This window comes from Oncorhynchus nerka, linkage group LG20, assembly GCF_034236695.1.
Source record: "Oncorhynchus nerka isolate Pitt River linkage group LG20, Oner_Uvic_2.0, whole genome shotgun sequence".
Classification (NCBI taxonomy): domain Eukaryota; kingdom Metazoa; phylum Chordata; class Actinopteri; order Salmoniformes; family Salmonidae; genus Oncorhynchus; species Oncorhynchus nerka.
Genome location: NC_088415.1, coordinates 91,426,060 through 91,442,147, shown reverse-complemented (window position 1 = coordinate 91,442,147; position 16,088 = coordinate 91,426,060). Strand labels below are relative to the sequence as shown.

The window sequence follows — 16,088 nt, the reverse complement described above, 5'->3', positions numbered from 1 at the left end:
ATATTATGACTATATTAATACCTATATGACTATATTAATACTATATGACTATATTAATACTATATGACTATATTAATACCTATATGACTATATCAATACTATATGACTATATTAATACCTATATGACTATATTAATACCTATATGACTATATTAATACCTATATGACTATATTATGACTATATTAATACCTATATGACTATATTAATACCTATATGACTATATTATGACTATATTAATACCTATATGACTATATTAATACTATATTATGACTATATTAATACCTATATGACTATATTAATACCTATATGACTATATTATGACTATATTAATACCTATATGACTATATTAATACCTTTATGACTATATTATGACTATATTAATACCTATATGACTATATTAATACTATATTATGACTATATTAATACCTATATGACTATATTATGACTATATTAATACCTATATGACTATATTAATACCTATATGACTATATTATGACTATATTAATACTATATGACTATATTATGACTATATTAATACCTATATGACTATATTAATACCTATATGACTATATTAATACCTATATGACTATATTAATACCTATATGACTATATTATGACTATATTAATACCTATATGACTATATTATGACTATATTAATACTATATTATGACTATATTAATACCTATATGACTATATTAATACCTATATGACTATATTAATACTATATGACTATATTAATACTATATGACTATATTAATACCTATATGACTATATTAATACCTTTATGACTATATTAATACTATATTATGACTATATTAATACCTATATTACTATATTAATACCTATATGACTATATTAATACCTATATGACTATATTAATACCTACATGACTATATTAATACCTATATGACTATATTAATACCTATATGACTATATTATGACTATATTAATACCTATATGACTATATTAATACCTATATGACTACCTATATGACTATATTAATACCTATATGACTATATTAATACCTATATGACTATATTAATACCTATATGACTATATTAATACCTATATGACTATATTAATACCTATATGACTATATTATGACTATATTATGACTATATTAATACTATATTAATACTATATTAATACCTATATGATGACTATATTAATACTATATGACTATATTAATACCTATATGACTATATTAATACCTATATGACTATATTAATACTATATTATGACTATATTAATACCTATATGACTATATTAATACTATATTAATACTATATTAATACTATATTATGACTATATTAATACTATATTAATACTATATTAATACTATATTAATACTATATTAATACTATATTATGACTATATTAATACCTATATGACTATATTAATACTATATTAATACTATATTAATACCTATATGATGACTATATTAATACTATATGACTATATTAATACCTTTATGACTATATTAATACTATATTATGACTATATTAATACCTATATGACTATATTAATACTATATTATGACTATATTAATACTATATTATGACTATATTAATACCTATATGACTATATTAATACCTATATGACTATATTAATACCTATATGACTATATTATGACTATACTACTATACTATACTAGAGCTCTATGGTTTCCTGGTCAAAAAAGTAGTGCACTACACTGGACTAGAGCTCTATGGTTTCCTGGTCAAAAAAGTAGTGCACTACATTGGACTAGAGCTCTATTGTTTCCTGGTTGAAAAAGTAGTGCACTACATTGGACTAGAGCTCTATGGTTTCGTGTTCGAAAAAGTAGTGCACTACATTGGACTAGAGCTCTATGGTTTCCTGGTCAAAAAAGTAGTGCACTACATTGGACTAGAGCTCTATGGTTTCATGTTCGAAAAAGTAGTGCACTACATTGGACTAGAGCTCTATGGTTTCCTGGCCAAAAAAGTAGTGCACTACGTTGGACTAGAACTCTATGGTTTCCTGGCCAAAAAAGTAGTGCACTACTTTGGACTATAGCTCTATGGTTTACTGGTCAAAAAAGTAGTGCACTACATTGGACTAGAGCTCTATGGTTTTCTGGCCAAAAAAGTAGTGCACTACATTGGACTAGAGCTCTATGGTTTCCTGGTCCAAAAGTAGTGCACTACATTGGACTAGAGCTCTATGGTTTCCTGGCCAAAAAAGTAGTGCACTACATTGGACTAGTGCTCTATGGTTTCCTGGTCAAAAAAATTGTGCACTACAAAAGGAATGGGTTTCCATTTGGGACAAACCCCTTGTTCTTGTCACCATACAGTGCCAACCCTTCATTATTTTACAGTATTGGTGTAGCATTTTATTGCACTTTATTGCTCTCCATTAAAAGTGATTGGCTTTAATTGGACCAGGTTGTAAAAGTGGTAAGAAAACATACTGGAGGGCTGTTTCCCAAATAGCACCCGATCCCTTATTAAAGAGTGCACCACTTTTCCACCAGAGGGATGAGTTTTGCAATTTAGGACGTGGGTAATCTCATGTGGACATCGAGGCCGGTTGTGTGACACGATCAGCAGGAAGTGCCAGAGGTAGAAATGACATCTTGATATCCTGGACTTGAGTGTTTATCTCACTGCTCTCGCATCACTGTCAGACAAACTAAAACGGGTTGATATTCCATTATAAAACTCATCTAGTACAAAACTCATCTAGTACAAAACTTCTAGTACAAAACTCATCTAGTACAAAACTCATCTAGTACAAAACCGTCTCTGAATATTACAAAACTCATCTAGTACAAAACTCATCTAGTACAAAACTGTCTCTGAATATTACAAAACTCATCTAGTACAAAACCGTCTCTGAATATTACAAAACTCACCTAGTACAAAACTCTCTCTGAATATTATAAAACTCATCTAGTACAAAACCGTCTCTGAATATTACAAAACTCACCTAGTACAAAACTGTCTCTGAATATTACAAAACTCATCTAGTACAAAACTGTCTCTGAATATTACAAAACTCATCTAGTACAAAACCGTCTCTGAATATTATAAAACTCATCTAGTACAAAACGGTCTCTGAATATTACAAAACTCACCTAGTACAAAACTTTCTCTGAATATTATAAAACTCATCTAGTACAAAACGGTCTCTGAATATTACAAAACTCATCTAGTACAAAACTGTCTCTGAATATTATAAAACTCATCTAGTACAAAACCGTCTCTAAATATTGGCTTGTGTGGAGAGTTGCTGCTCAACCAAGGCAAATCAGATATATATTGTAGTGCATTGTAGCTAGTATTTAAATTCAGAAATATCTACAATTTTGGATAATGACGAGTAACCTTGCCTGAAACCTGGAACATGTGTTAGCTCTGTTAGCGAATACCTTTGCGGGATAACAAAGTTTTCTTGGCAGACACTTACCCTCTTGCCGGGTGGTCCTGGAGGTCCAGCTTCTCCAGAAGGACCAGATGGACCCTGAAACACAAAAGACCAGTTACAACAGGTACCAGATTCACAATACAACAACAACAACACCCCCCTGACCAGTTACAACAGGTACCAGATTCACAATACAGCAACAACAACAGCAACAGCAACATCATCATCATCATCCTCAACAACCACAACAACATCATCATCATCCTAAACAACATCAACATCATCCTCAACAACAACAACATCATCATCATCCTAAACAACAACATCATCATCTACAACAAGAAATAAGCTATTTGCCACACAAGCCTGCCATCATTCACTTTGAACTGGATGGTGTGTTTACAGGCAGTAGCAACAGCACGACATTAAATCATTAGAAAGCATTTAACAAAGGCCACTTGAATGGATTTCTACAAATATGTAAATACCACGGGAGTCCTCTTACATTTGCCTGCTTGCACTGAGATTCAGTGCCTTAGACCGCTGCACCACACGGGACCCTAACGGCAGCTAGCTAGCTGCTGGAAGGGTGTTGTCATTGGACGAGTGGGTGAGTGGCTGACATTTTACCCCCAACAACAAGATCAACAACTAATGCTAGCCAAAGAAAGATGAGCTCAAATCTAACGAGGGAACAGTACAGTAATTAAACCCTCTCAAACTTGTCAAAACTGCACGGATAAACAATGGGGATTAGTACTGTAACCTGCTCGCCTTTCCCGCAACTAACCGCCGATTTTACACCTGATGGAGAACTACCTGCCCGCCCGTTTGATCGATGCCAAATACATTTGATTGACGACTGAGAGCTATACTCACTGTGGTTAACAGTCGTTCAAGTTCAGCATAGCTAGCTAGCAAAGTGATTCACATTCCTCTCCAGCCAACCAAATGACACCTGCATCTCTAGCTGTAGCCACAGAAAAACGATATGGGTAGGAAACAAGTCAGTCACTCGTCCAATGACAACGTCCTCCCAGCAGCTAGCTAGCTAGCTAGCGTTAGGTTCCGTGTTTTTAGCTTGGTAAATAAATAGCTACGTATATAGATGGGCCTGGCTCGCAGTCGGTGTTCTAATTCATCTCAATGGTGTTCGATGGGGTTGAGGTCAGGGCTCTGTGCAAGCCAGTCAAGTTCTTCCACACCCATCTCGACAAACCATTTCTATATGGACCTCGCGATGTGCACAGAGGCGTTGTCATTCTGAAACAGGAAAGGGCCTTCCCCAAACTGTTGCCACAAAGTTGGAAGCACAGAATCGTCTAGAATGTCATTGTATTCTGTAGCGTAAAGATTGTCCCTGCACTGGAACTAAGACATTTGACAAATTGACTTGAACTCTTCAGTGAGGCCATTCTACTGCCATTGTTTGTCTATGGAGATCGCATGGCTGTGCGCTCAATTTTATACACCCGTCAGCAATGGGTGTGGCTGAAATAGCCGAATCCACTCCTTTAAAGAGGTGTCCACATAATGTTGTATATATCTTTATATATTTGTGTACAAAACTACTCCCTACTTATTTTTTTCTTCTCCTCACTAACAACAACGTCACATCATCCTATTGCCTCAAGGGTCTTTTCCTGGTGAAATAAATCACCACTTACTGGCTGACCACCGTCTCCGTCATCTCCCTTGTCTCCAGCCAAGCCATCCAATCCCTGAGGAGATACAACAAAAAGACAAGTCACTTTCTAAGTTGATATAACAGCGAGATCTCATCGTTTTAGTAGCATCGATCAGAATCTACTGTTACACTTCAATTCATTACATCTAACTGTAGTACTTACACCAACTCCAGGCTCTCCAGGGGGACCAGGGTCTCCAGGGAAGCCAACGGGTCCCTATAGAGAGAGAGAGAGAGAGAGAGAGAGGGAGAGGGAGAGGGATAGGGAGAGACAGAGGGAGAGAGAGAGAGAGAAGGGGGGGGGGAGAAAGAGACAGAGGGAGAGAGGGAGAGAGAGAGAGGGAGAGGGAGAGAAAGAGACAGAGGGAGAGAGAGAGAGAGAGAGAGAGAGAGAGAGAGAGAGGGGGGAGGGAGAGGGATAGGGAGAGAAAGAGAGAGGGAGAGAGGGGAGAGAGAGAGAGAGAGAGAGAGAGAGAGAGAGAGAGTGAGGACAGGATATTCTGTGAGGACAGGATATTCTGCTAGCCGGCTCTCCAGGCACTGTCACACGAACCTGAAGACACAGACTGGACAAACTCCTGTTTCTAAAAATGGAATTCAAAGGCTGTAGACTGAACCTAATAAGGCATTTTACTGTTTTAATGATGTATTTAATTCTAAGTCACAGTCTATTTGCACAATTTATTTACTATAATGATTTAATAAAATGAAATATGATTTAAATGTTGAGTGCTTTATGTCCCAACCAGCCTGTTCTGTCACACTCCCAAATTTATTTATTTGTAGGCTATAGCCTTGAAATAATAGAAATAATATAGCATAAATAATTAATTTTCGTTCCTTTTTAGGCTCCCTGTCTGGCTCCTGACCTTTTTACTGTTTTTATGCTGTTTAAAATGACATGTCGACTATTTGAAAATGGTAGGTCCAGGAAATCACAAAAAATAGATGAGAGTCGGATTAAATGGTGATTTTAAAATTATTTTCAACGGAGCGAATTTTGGAGCAGCATTTATTTCACCCTGTGAGTGTTTTTCTGTTATTATAAGAAATATTTTGGGAGCAGTTGTTTTAGTGGAGCGCCGGAACGGTCCATGAGCGTTGAGTAGGATTTCCGACCCCTCAACTCCTCACATACTCACGCTGGAAACAGACACCGGGATCAGAATCATAACATGAGTGACTCTATGATTTACAGTATCGGTTATAAATCCACAAAACAGAAGAAAAAAATACTATTGGTTTATGTTATTGTAAACATTGTTTATGTTTATGCTGTCAAAGTACCTGTCACTAACGAGACAATCACTTGTGCCAGGTGTGATATCCCTCCTGAATAGCTCGGGGAATGTTCCCATTGACTCCGGAATGTTCCCATTGACTCCGGAATGTTCCCATTGACTCTGGAATGTTCCCATTGACTCCGGAATGTTCCCATTGACTCCGTAAGGCCAGCAGGCTAGTCTTCTTTTTTATTTCATGTTTTATTTCTTATTTCTTACTATTATTTATTTTTATTGGTGCGTAACTGTTATGAAAGTTGTATTGTCAATCTTGTTTTGTATTTAAACGGCACTTTAAATGTGTACATGACACTGCAACAACATTTCCTCATGGGGACAATAAAGTCAGTAAGTAAGTAGGTACTTTGAATATAGGGCCTGATGTGACTTACTGGGTTGCCTTTGGGGCCGTCGTCTCCTCCAGGTCCACGGGCCCCTGCAGGTCCGGCAGCTCCAGGTGGTCCTGACTCTCCCTTCTCCCCTGTCTCTCCTCTGGGGCCCTGGAGAGAGATATCAGCATGGTTATCACATTGATATCAGAACTATCTCTCCCTTCTCCCCTGTCTCTCCTCTTGGGCCCTGGAGAGAGATATCAGCATGGTTATCATATTGATATCAGAACTATCTCTCCCTTCTCCTCTGTCTCTCCTCTTGGGCCCTGGAGAGAGATATCAGCATGGTTATCACATTGATATCAGAACTATCTATCCCTTCTCCTCTGTCTCTCCTCTTGGGCCCTGGAGAGAGAGAAATGTCACAACTGTTATCACACTGAGGATCAGTGGGTGTCACACCGGTAAAGTTTAATCTGTCCCCTGTCTGTTACCTCCCTACCTGTCCCTGTCTGTCCCGGTCTGTTCCCTCCATACCTGTCCCTATCTGTCCCTGTCTGTCCCTGTCTGTTCCCTCCATACCTGTCCCTATCTGTCCCTGTCTGTCCCTGTCTGTCCCTGTCTGTTCCCTCCATACCTGTCCCTATCTGTTCCCTCCATATCTGTCCCTATCTGTTCCCTCCACACCTGTCACTATCTGTTCCCTCCATACCTGTCCCTATCTGTTCCCTCCATATCTGTCCCTATCTGTTCCCTCCATATCTGTCCCTATCTGTTCCCTCCATATCTGTCCCTATCTGTTCCCTCCATATCTGTCCCTATCTGTTCCCTCCATATCTGTCCCTATCTGTTCCCTCCATATCTGTCCATATCTGTTCCCTCCCATATCTGTTCCCTCTGTCCCTATCTGTTCCCTCCATACCTGTCCCTATCTGTTCCCTCCATACCTGTCCCTATCTGTTCCCTCCATACCTGTCCCTATCTGTTCCCTCCATACCTGTCCCTATCTGTTCCCTCCATACCTGTCCCTATCTGTTCCCTCCATACCTGTCCCTATCTGTTCCCTCCATACCTGTCCCTATCTGTTCCCTCCATATCTGTCGCTATCTGTTCCCTCCATATCTGTCCCTATCTGTTCCCTCCATATCTGTCCCTATCTGTTCCCTCCATATCTGTCCCTATCTGTTCCCTCCATACCTGTCCCTATCTGTTCCCTCCATACCTGTCCCTATCTGTTCCCTCCATACCTGTCCCTATCTGTTCCCTCCATACCTGTCCCTATCTGTTCCCTCCATACCTGTCCCTATCTGTTCCCTCCATACCTGACACTATCTGTTCCCTCCATACCTGACACTATCTGTTCCCTCCATACCTGTCCCTATCTGTTCCCTCCATACCTGTCCCTATCTGTTCCCTCCATACCTGTCCCTATCTGTTCCCTCCATACCTGACACTATCCGTTTCATTCTGACACTGTAAACAGATAGAGGAGCAGACAGCCATGTCGATATGCTGTGACGGACGCTGAGTAGAGGAGGAGAAAGGGGTCTACGTCCCCTACGGCCCTGGTCAAAATGAATGGGAACAAGGGTGTCATTTGGGTGACAAGCCAGAGAGTCCTATCAGGGACTGGTGTTCTGTACTGATTAAACCTGACAGGACGACACAAACCACAGCATAACCAACAATCAATGATCAACGCTCTGATATGAATGTAATGCGGCTGGGGTTGGATGGAAGCATAACTGTAATTTATGATATTGATCCTAATTTCTTCTCTTTCTGAACCAAATGCTCTGCTGGGCAACGATCAATTCGAAAATATGGATTGATCAAGCAGCCGGCCCAAGTATTTCCTATGGAGGAAACCCTGGTATAGTAAGGGACCAGCCAGACTAGAAGAGTTGACTACAGTAAGGACCAGCCAGGCTAGAAGAGTTGACTACAGTAAGGACCAGCCAGACTAGAAGAGTTGACTACAGTAAGGACCAGCCAGGCTAGAAGAGTTGACTACAGTAAGGACCAGCCAGACTAGAAGAGTTGACTACAGTAAGGACCAGCCAGGCTAGAAGAGTTGACTACAGTAAGGACCAGCCAGACTAGAAGAGTTGACTACAGTAAGGACCAGCCAGGCTAGAAGTTGACTACAGTAAGGAACAGCCAGGCTAGAAGAGTTGACTACAGTAAGGACCAGCCAGACTAGAAGAGTTGACTACAGTAAGGACCAGCCAGACTAGAAGAGTTGACTACAGTAAGGACCAGCCAGACTAGAAGAGTTGACTACAGTAAGGACCAGCCAGGCTAGAAGAGTTGACTACAGTAAGGACCAGCCAGACTAGAAGAGTTGACTACAGTAAGGACCAGCCAGGCTAGAAGAGTTGACTACAGTAAGGACCAGCCAGACTAGAAGAGTTGACTACAGTAAGGACCAGCCAGGCTAGAAGAGTTGACTACAGTAAGGACCAGCCAGACTAGAAGAGTTGACTACAGTAAGGACCAGCCAGGCTAGAAGTTGACTACAGTAAGGAACAGCCAGGCTAGAAGAGTTGACTACAGTAAGGACCAGCCAGACTAGAAGAGTTGACTACAGTAAGGACCAGCCAGACTAGAAGAATTGACTACAGTAAGGACCAGCCAGACTAGAAGAGTTGACTACAGTAAGGACCAGCCAGGCTAGAAGAGTTGACTACAGTAAGGACCAGCCAGACTAGAAGAGTTGACTACAGTAAGGACCAGCCAGACTAGAAGAGTTGACTACAGTAAGGACCAGCCAGACTAGAAGAGTTGACTACAGTAAGGACCAGCCAGACTAGAAGAGTTGACTACAGTAAGGACCAGCCAGACTAGAAGAGTTGACTACAGTAAGGACCAGCCAGACTAGAAGAGTTGACTACAGTAAGGACCAGCCAGGCTAGAAGAGTTGACTACAGTAAGGACCAGCCAGACTAGAAGAGTTGACTACAGTAAGGACCAGCCAGACTAGAAGAGTTGACTACAGTAAGGACCAGCCAGACTAGAAGAGTTGACTACAGTAAGGACCAGCCAGACTAGAAGAGTTGACTACAGTAAGGACCAGCCAGACTAGAAGAGTTGACTACAGTAAGGACCAGCCAGGCTAGAAGAGTTGACTACAGTACGGACCAAGCTGTGGTGTTATGTAGCCTTGTGAAAACAGCTAATAGGATTCACTGTCCATCTGCCTGACGACTCAAACTGAATTAACCAATCAATCAATCTGTGTTCGCTACAGACTTCAGTCTGAGACTGACATCATCGAAGTCAGTTTGTGGTGATGTCAAAATGAAGGGGATGTCGTACAAAACAAAGTCATCAGCGGTTGGATCGTCTCTAACCAATCAGAGTATAAAAGACAACAGATGCATTTTTCAAAACGTCGCTTTACACACGTGTGTTCTGGCTCTGGTCCAAACCCGTCGGTTTCTGGGACCAATCATGTGTTTGCGTTCTAGACAATCGTTGGGGAGACACTCATCGCAGAGAAGAAACTAACGTCCGTCGCATGGCCAGAGTAAGGAGTTTGTGTAGCCAGGAAAACTGTACATAGCCTGGTCCCAGATCAGTTATACCTTAACTTCCCACTGTTGTTGTCTAAACCATGACTGTGGTAATGATCATGTGTGAAGAGAATGCCCTGTCTTTCCCCTAAGCTGTGACTCATCAGAAAGGATTCTCTACTGGGACTGTCACAAATAAAAGAAACAATGCTCAATTACAGCTGCAATTAAGAAACATGAACAACCTCGATTTGTAACCTAATCACACACTGCTATACATAAATGAAAATACTATACACTAAGAAATGTGTTTTTTTCCCTGTTTTATCTGTTTTAATTATAATTTATTGAAGAGAAAAACATGTCGATGTGCTGTATTTGAATCAAACGGGATACTTACTCCACCACCGGGCTCTCCAGATGGTCCCGGGTTGCCGGCTTCACCGCTCTCTCCCTTTTCTCCATTACCTCCCATAGAACCCACTCCACCAGGAGGGCCTTGGGCACCCTGTGGATAGGATACAAATCAACCAATCGATCAATCAACCAACCATCCAACCAATCATCCAACCAATCAACCAATCAAACAATCAATCAACTAAACATCCAATCAATCAACCAACCAATCAACCAACCATCCAACCAATCAACCAACCAACCAACCAACCAATCAACCATCCAATCAATCATCCAGTCAACCATCCAATCAACCAACCAATCAATCAATCATCCAGTCAACCATCCAATCAACCAACCAATCAACCAACCAATCAATCAATCATCCAGTCAACCATCCAATCAACCAACCAATCAATCATCCAGTCAACCATCCAATCAACCATCCAATCAACCAACCAATCAATCAATCATCCAGTCAACCATCCAATCAACCAACCAATCAATCATCCAGTCAACCATCCAATCAATCATCCAGTCAACCATCATATCAATCAACCAATCAATCATCCAGTCAACCATCCAATCAACCAACCAATCAATCATCCAGTCAACCATCCAATCAATCATCCAGTCAACCATCATATCAATCAACCAATCAATCATCCAGTCAACCATCCAATCAACCAACCAATCAATCAGCCAAGCAATCAACAAATCAATCAATACATCAACCAACCAACCAATTAAACCACCAACCAATAATAAATAACTAGTATAATGACATGTTAAACTATCCATTATAATAATAATAATATATACTCTAGTTAAACTAATAAATTATAATACAACATGTTAAACTATTCAACCAATATAATCAATCATTCAATCAACCTAGTATAATGACATGTTAAAATCAATAATAAAAAATACTCAGTATAATCATAAACTATTCATTATAATAATAATATATACTCTTGTATAATGACACGTTAAACTATTCATTATAATAATAATAATATATACTCTAGTATAATGTTAAACTATTCATTATAATAATAATAATATATACTCTAGTATAATGTTAAACTATTCATTATAATAATAATATATACTCTAGTATAATGACATGTTAAACTATTCATTATAATAATAATAATATATACTCTAGTATAATGACATAATAATAATATATACTCTAGTATAATGACATGTTAAACTATTCATAATAATAATATATACTCTAGTATAATGACATGTTAAACTATTAATAATAATAATATATACTCTAGTATAATGACATGTTAAACTATTCATAATAATAATAATATATACTCTAGTATAATGACATGTTAAACTATTCATAATAATAATAATAGTATAATGACATGTTAAACTATTCATAATAATAATAATAGTATAATGACATGTTAAACTATTCATAATAATAATATATACTCTATAATGACATGTTAAACTATTCATAATAAATGTTAAACTATTCATAATAATAATAATATATACTCTAGTATAATGAAATGTTAAACTATTCATAATAATAATATATACTCTAGTAATATTCAGTTAAACTCTAGTATAATGTTAAACTATTCATAATAATAATATTGAATATTCAGACACTTACGTCAGCTCCACTAGAACCCTGGGGACCTCTGGGACCTGGAGGACCAGGTGGACCCTGTCAACGTAAACAATCAACAATAACACCATGTCAATGCAAACAATCAACAATAACACCATGTCAACGTAAACAATCAACAATAACACCATGTCAATGCAAACAATCAACAATAACACCATGTCAACGTAAACAATCAACAATAACACCATGTCAATGCAAACAATCAACAATAACACCATGTCAACGTAAACAATCAACAATAACACCATGTCAATGCAAACAATCAACAATAACACCATGTCAATGCAAACAATCAACAATAACACCATGTCAACGTAAACCATCAACAATAACACCATGTCAACGTAAACAATCAACAATAAACATTAAGACCGTGACATCACAACAGGCTGGATCCAATCAAGTAGCTTGGAGTCTACTTGGCCATTTGTACTCTGGTGTGATTCCCAAAAATGGCCGCCTTACCATCGGGCCGACGTCCCCGTTCTCTCCCTTCTCTCCTGATGTACCAGGCAGCCCCTGGGGGAAAAAAAGGAGAGACCCTCTTTATTAATACTCAACAACAAGGACGTGGCTCACATTGAATAATGTATCATGGTCGGCAATTTATTTACCTTTATTTAACTAGGCAAGTCAGTTAAGAACAAACTCTTATTTTCAATGACGGCCTAGGAACAGTGGGTTAACTTCCTGTTCAGGGGCAGAAGGACAGATTTGTACCTTGTCAGCTCGGGGGTTTGAACTTGCAACCTTCTGGTTACTAGTCCAACGCTCTAACCACTAGGCTACCCTGCCGCCACTGGGTAGCCTAGTGATGATACCGATTTGAAATGGAAACGGGCAGCTCTTGATATTTCATTACACTATTTGTTCTAGCTTTCCTAACAACATCAATAACACTGATTACACAATATACATATTTATGATACGGTAGCATAACAGAAATTAACTCAAATATTCGTTAGAAATGCAGGCTTTTGTACAATTGAGTGTTCAGAGATCCTCACGCATCACTCTGCAGCATAACACTGTGTGTGTGTGTGTGTGTGTGTGTGTGTGTGTGTGTGTGTGTGTGTGTGTGTGTGTGTGTGTGTGTGTGTGTGTGTGTGTGTGTGTGTGTGTGTGTGTGTGTGTGTGTGTGTGTGTGTGTGTGTGTGTGTGTGTGTGTGTGTGTGTGTGTGTGTGTGTGTGTGTGTGTGTGTGTGTGTGTGTGTGTGTGTGTGTGTGTGTGTGTGTGTGTGTATGTTGAATTAATATTGAACACATGAACAAACCCAAAACTCTTGCAGAATAAAGACATAATTATTCAGCAAGAACACCTAGGTAATTGTGGTCTACGGGAGGCCTGGCTGCAATCACACCATCTAAAATAACAAGTTGCGATGTGATTTGTCAACATCCACAGGAAACAGAAACTAAAGCTAGCTGAAGACAATCAGTTGTTTTCTTGTGTTGTAAAGAGAGGCAAAGAGAGTGAGAGAGAGAGAGATAGTGAGAGCGACAGAGAGAGACAGAGAGAGAGAGACAGAGAGAGGTAGAAAGAGAGAGAGAAACAGAGACAGAGAGAGAGCGAGAGAGAGAGAGAGAGAGAGAGAGAGAGCAACAGAGACAGATAGAAAGAGAGCGAGAAACAGAGACTGAGCGCGAGCGAGAGAGAGAGAGAGAGAGAGAGAGAGAGAAAGAGAGAGAGAGAGAGAGAGAGAGAGCAACAGAGACAGATAGATACACAGAGAGAGAGACAGAGAGAGAGAGACAGAGAAAGGTAGAAAGAGAGAGAGAAACAGAGACAGTGAGAGAGAGAGAGAGAGAGAGAGAGAGAGAGAGAGAGAGAGAGAGAGAGAGAGAGAGAGAGAGAGAGAGAGAGAGAGAGAGAGAGAGAGAGAGAAAGTGGGAGAGAGGGTGTACTGTAATTGATATGTGGGGGTAATAATACTGTTGTAATAGGTTAGTTTCAGCCATTGTGACACTATATGAGAAAATATATGGTCATTTAGTTGGTCATTGGAGAGAGCTAATTTATTTACCTCTGCCCTTATAAACACAGTGAAGACTGAAACCTCTGCCCTTATAAACACAGTGTAGACTGAAACCTCTGCCCTTATAAACACAGTGAAGACTGAAACCTCTGCCCTTATAAACACAGTGAAGACTGAAACCTCTAACCTTATAAACACAGTGAAGACTGAAACCTCTAACCTTATAAACACAGTGAAGACTGAAACCTCTGCCCTTATAAACACAGTGAAGACCCTTATAAACACAGTGAAGACTGAATCCTCTGCCCTTATAAACACAGTGAAGACCCTTATAAACACAGTGAAGACTGAAACCTCTGCCCTTATAAACACAGTGAAGACCCTTATAAACACAGTGAAGACTGAAACCTCTGTCCTTATAAACACAGTGAAGACCCTTATAAACACAGTGAAGACTGAAACCTCTAACCTTATAAACACAGTGAAGATTGAAACCTCTGCCCTTATAAACACAGTGAAGACTGAAACCTCTGCCCTTATAAACACAGTGAAGACTGAAACCTCTGTCCTTATAAACACAGTGAAGACTGAAACCTCTGTCCTTATAAACACAGTGAAGACTGAAACCTCTGCCCTTATAAACACAGTGAAGACTGAAACCTCTGCCCTTATAAACACAGTGAAGACTGAAACCTCTGCCCGTATAAACACAGTGAAGACTGAAACCTCTGCCCTTATAAACACAGTGAAGACTGAAACCTCTAACCTTATAAACACAGTGAAGACTGAAACCTCTAACCTTATAAACACAGTGAAGACTGAAACCTCTAACCTTATAAACACAGTGAAGACTGAAACCTCTGCCCTTATAAACACAGTGAAGACTGAAACCTCTGCCCTTATAAACACAGTGAAGACGGAAACCTCTGCCCCTATAAACACAGTGAAGACCCTTATGAACACAGTGAAGACTGAAACCTCTGCCCTTATAAACACAGTGAAGACTGAAAACTCATCCCTTATAAACACAGTGAAGACTGAAACCTCTACCCTTATAAACACAGTGAAGACTGAAACCTCTGCCCTTATAAACACAGTGAAGACTGAAACCTGTGCCCTTATAAACACAGTGAAGACTGAAACCTCTGCCCTTATAAACACAGTGAAGACCCTTATAAACACAGTGAAGACTGAAACCTCTGCCCTTATAAACACAGTGAAGACTGAAACCTCTGCCCTTATAAACACAGTGAAGACCCTTATAAACACAGTGAAGACTGAAACCTCTGCCCTTATAAACACAGTGAAGACCCTTGTAAACACAGTGAAGACTGAAACCTCTGTCCTTATAAACACAGTGAAGACTGAAACCTCTGCCCTTATAAACACAGTGAAGACTGAAACCTCTGCCCTTATAAACACAGTGAAGACTGAAACCTCTGCCCTTATAAACACAGTGAAGATTGAAGCCTCTGTCACTTGAATACCATTATTACCAATGCCTTAAGAATTAAATAAAGAACAAGGCCAAGCTGGTGAATAGAGTGTGCTAATGTTGATGTGCTAATGTTGTTGTTATGATAATGTTTTTGTGATAATGTTGTTGTTATGGTAATGGTGCTGCGACAATGGTGCTCTTATGATAATGCCGTTGTGATAATGATGCTGTTATGATCATGTTTTGTGATAATGTTGTTGCGATACTGTTTTTTTGTTACGATTACGTTGCGTGGTAATACTACGAACAAAATGTTGAATGATAACGATACGATAATGCTGCTTCGATAATGACGCGATGCCAATGTTGTTGTGATAATGTCGAGATAGTGTTATTCTGACAATG

General features: G+C 39.1%; 1 protein-coding gene across 1 annotated transcript in view; it reads right to left on the bottom strand.

Moving 5' to 3' along the window:
- Positions 1-16,088, bottom strand: part of LOC115125028 (collagen alpha-1(XI) chain-like) — a 255,449-nt gene that overhangs the window by 25,179 nt on the left and 214,182 nt on the right. Inside the window, 7 exon segments of the mRNA XM_065006101.1 lie at positions 3,436-3,489; positions 5,061-5,114; positions 5,244-5,297; positions 6,756-6,863; positions 10,611-10,718; positions 12,252-12,305; positions 12,735-12,788. Of these exon segments, the coding sequence (XP_064862173.1) occupies positions 3,436-3,489; positions 5,061-5,114; positions 5,244-5,297; positions 6,756-6,863; positions 10,611-10,718; positions 12,252-12,305; positions 12,735-12,788 (486 nt within the window).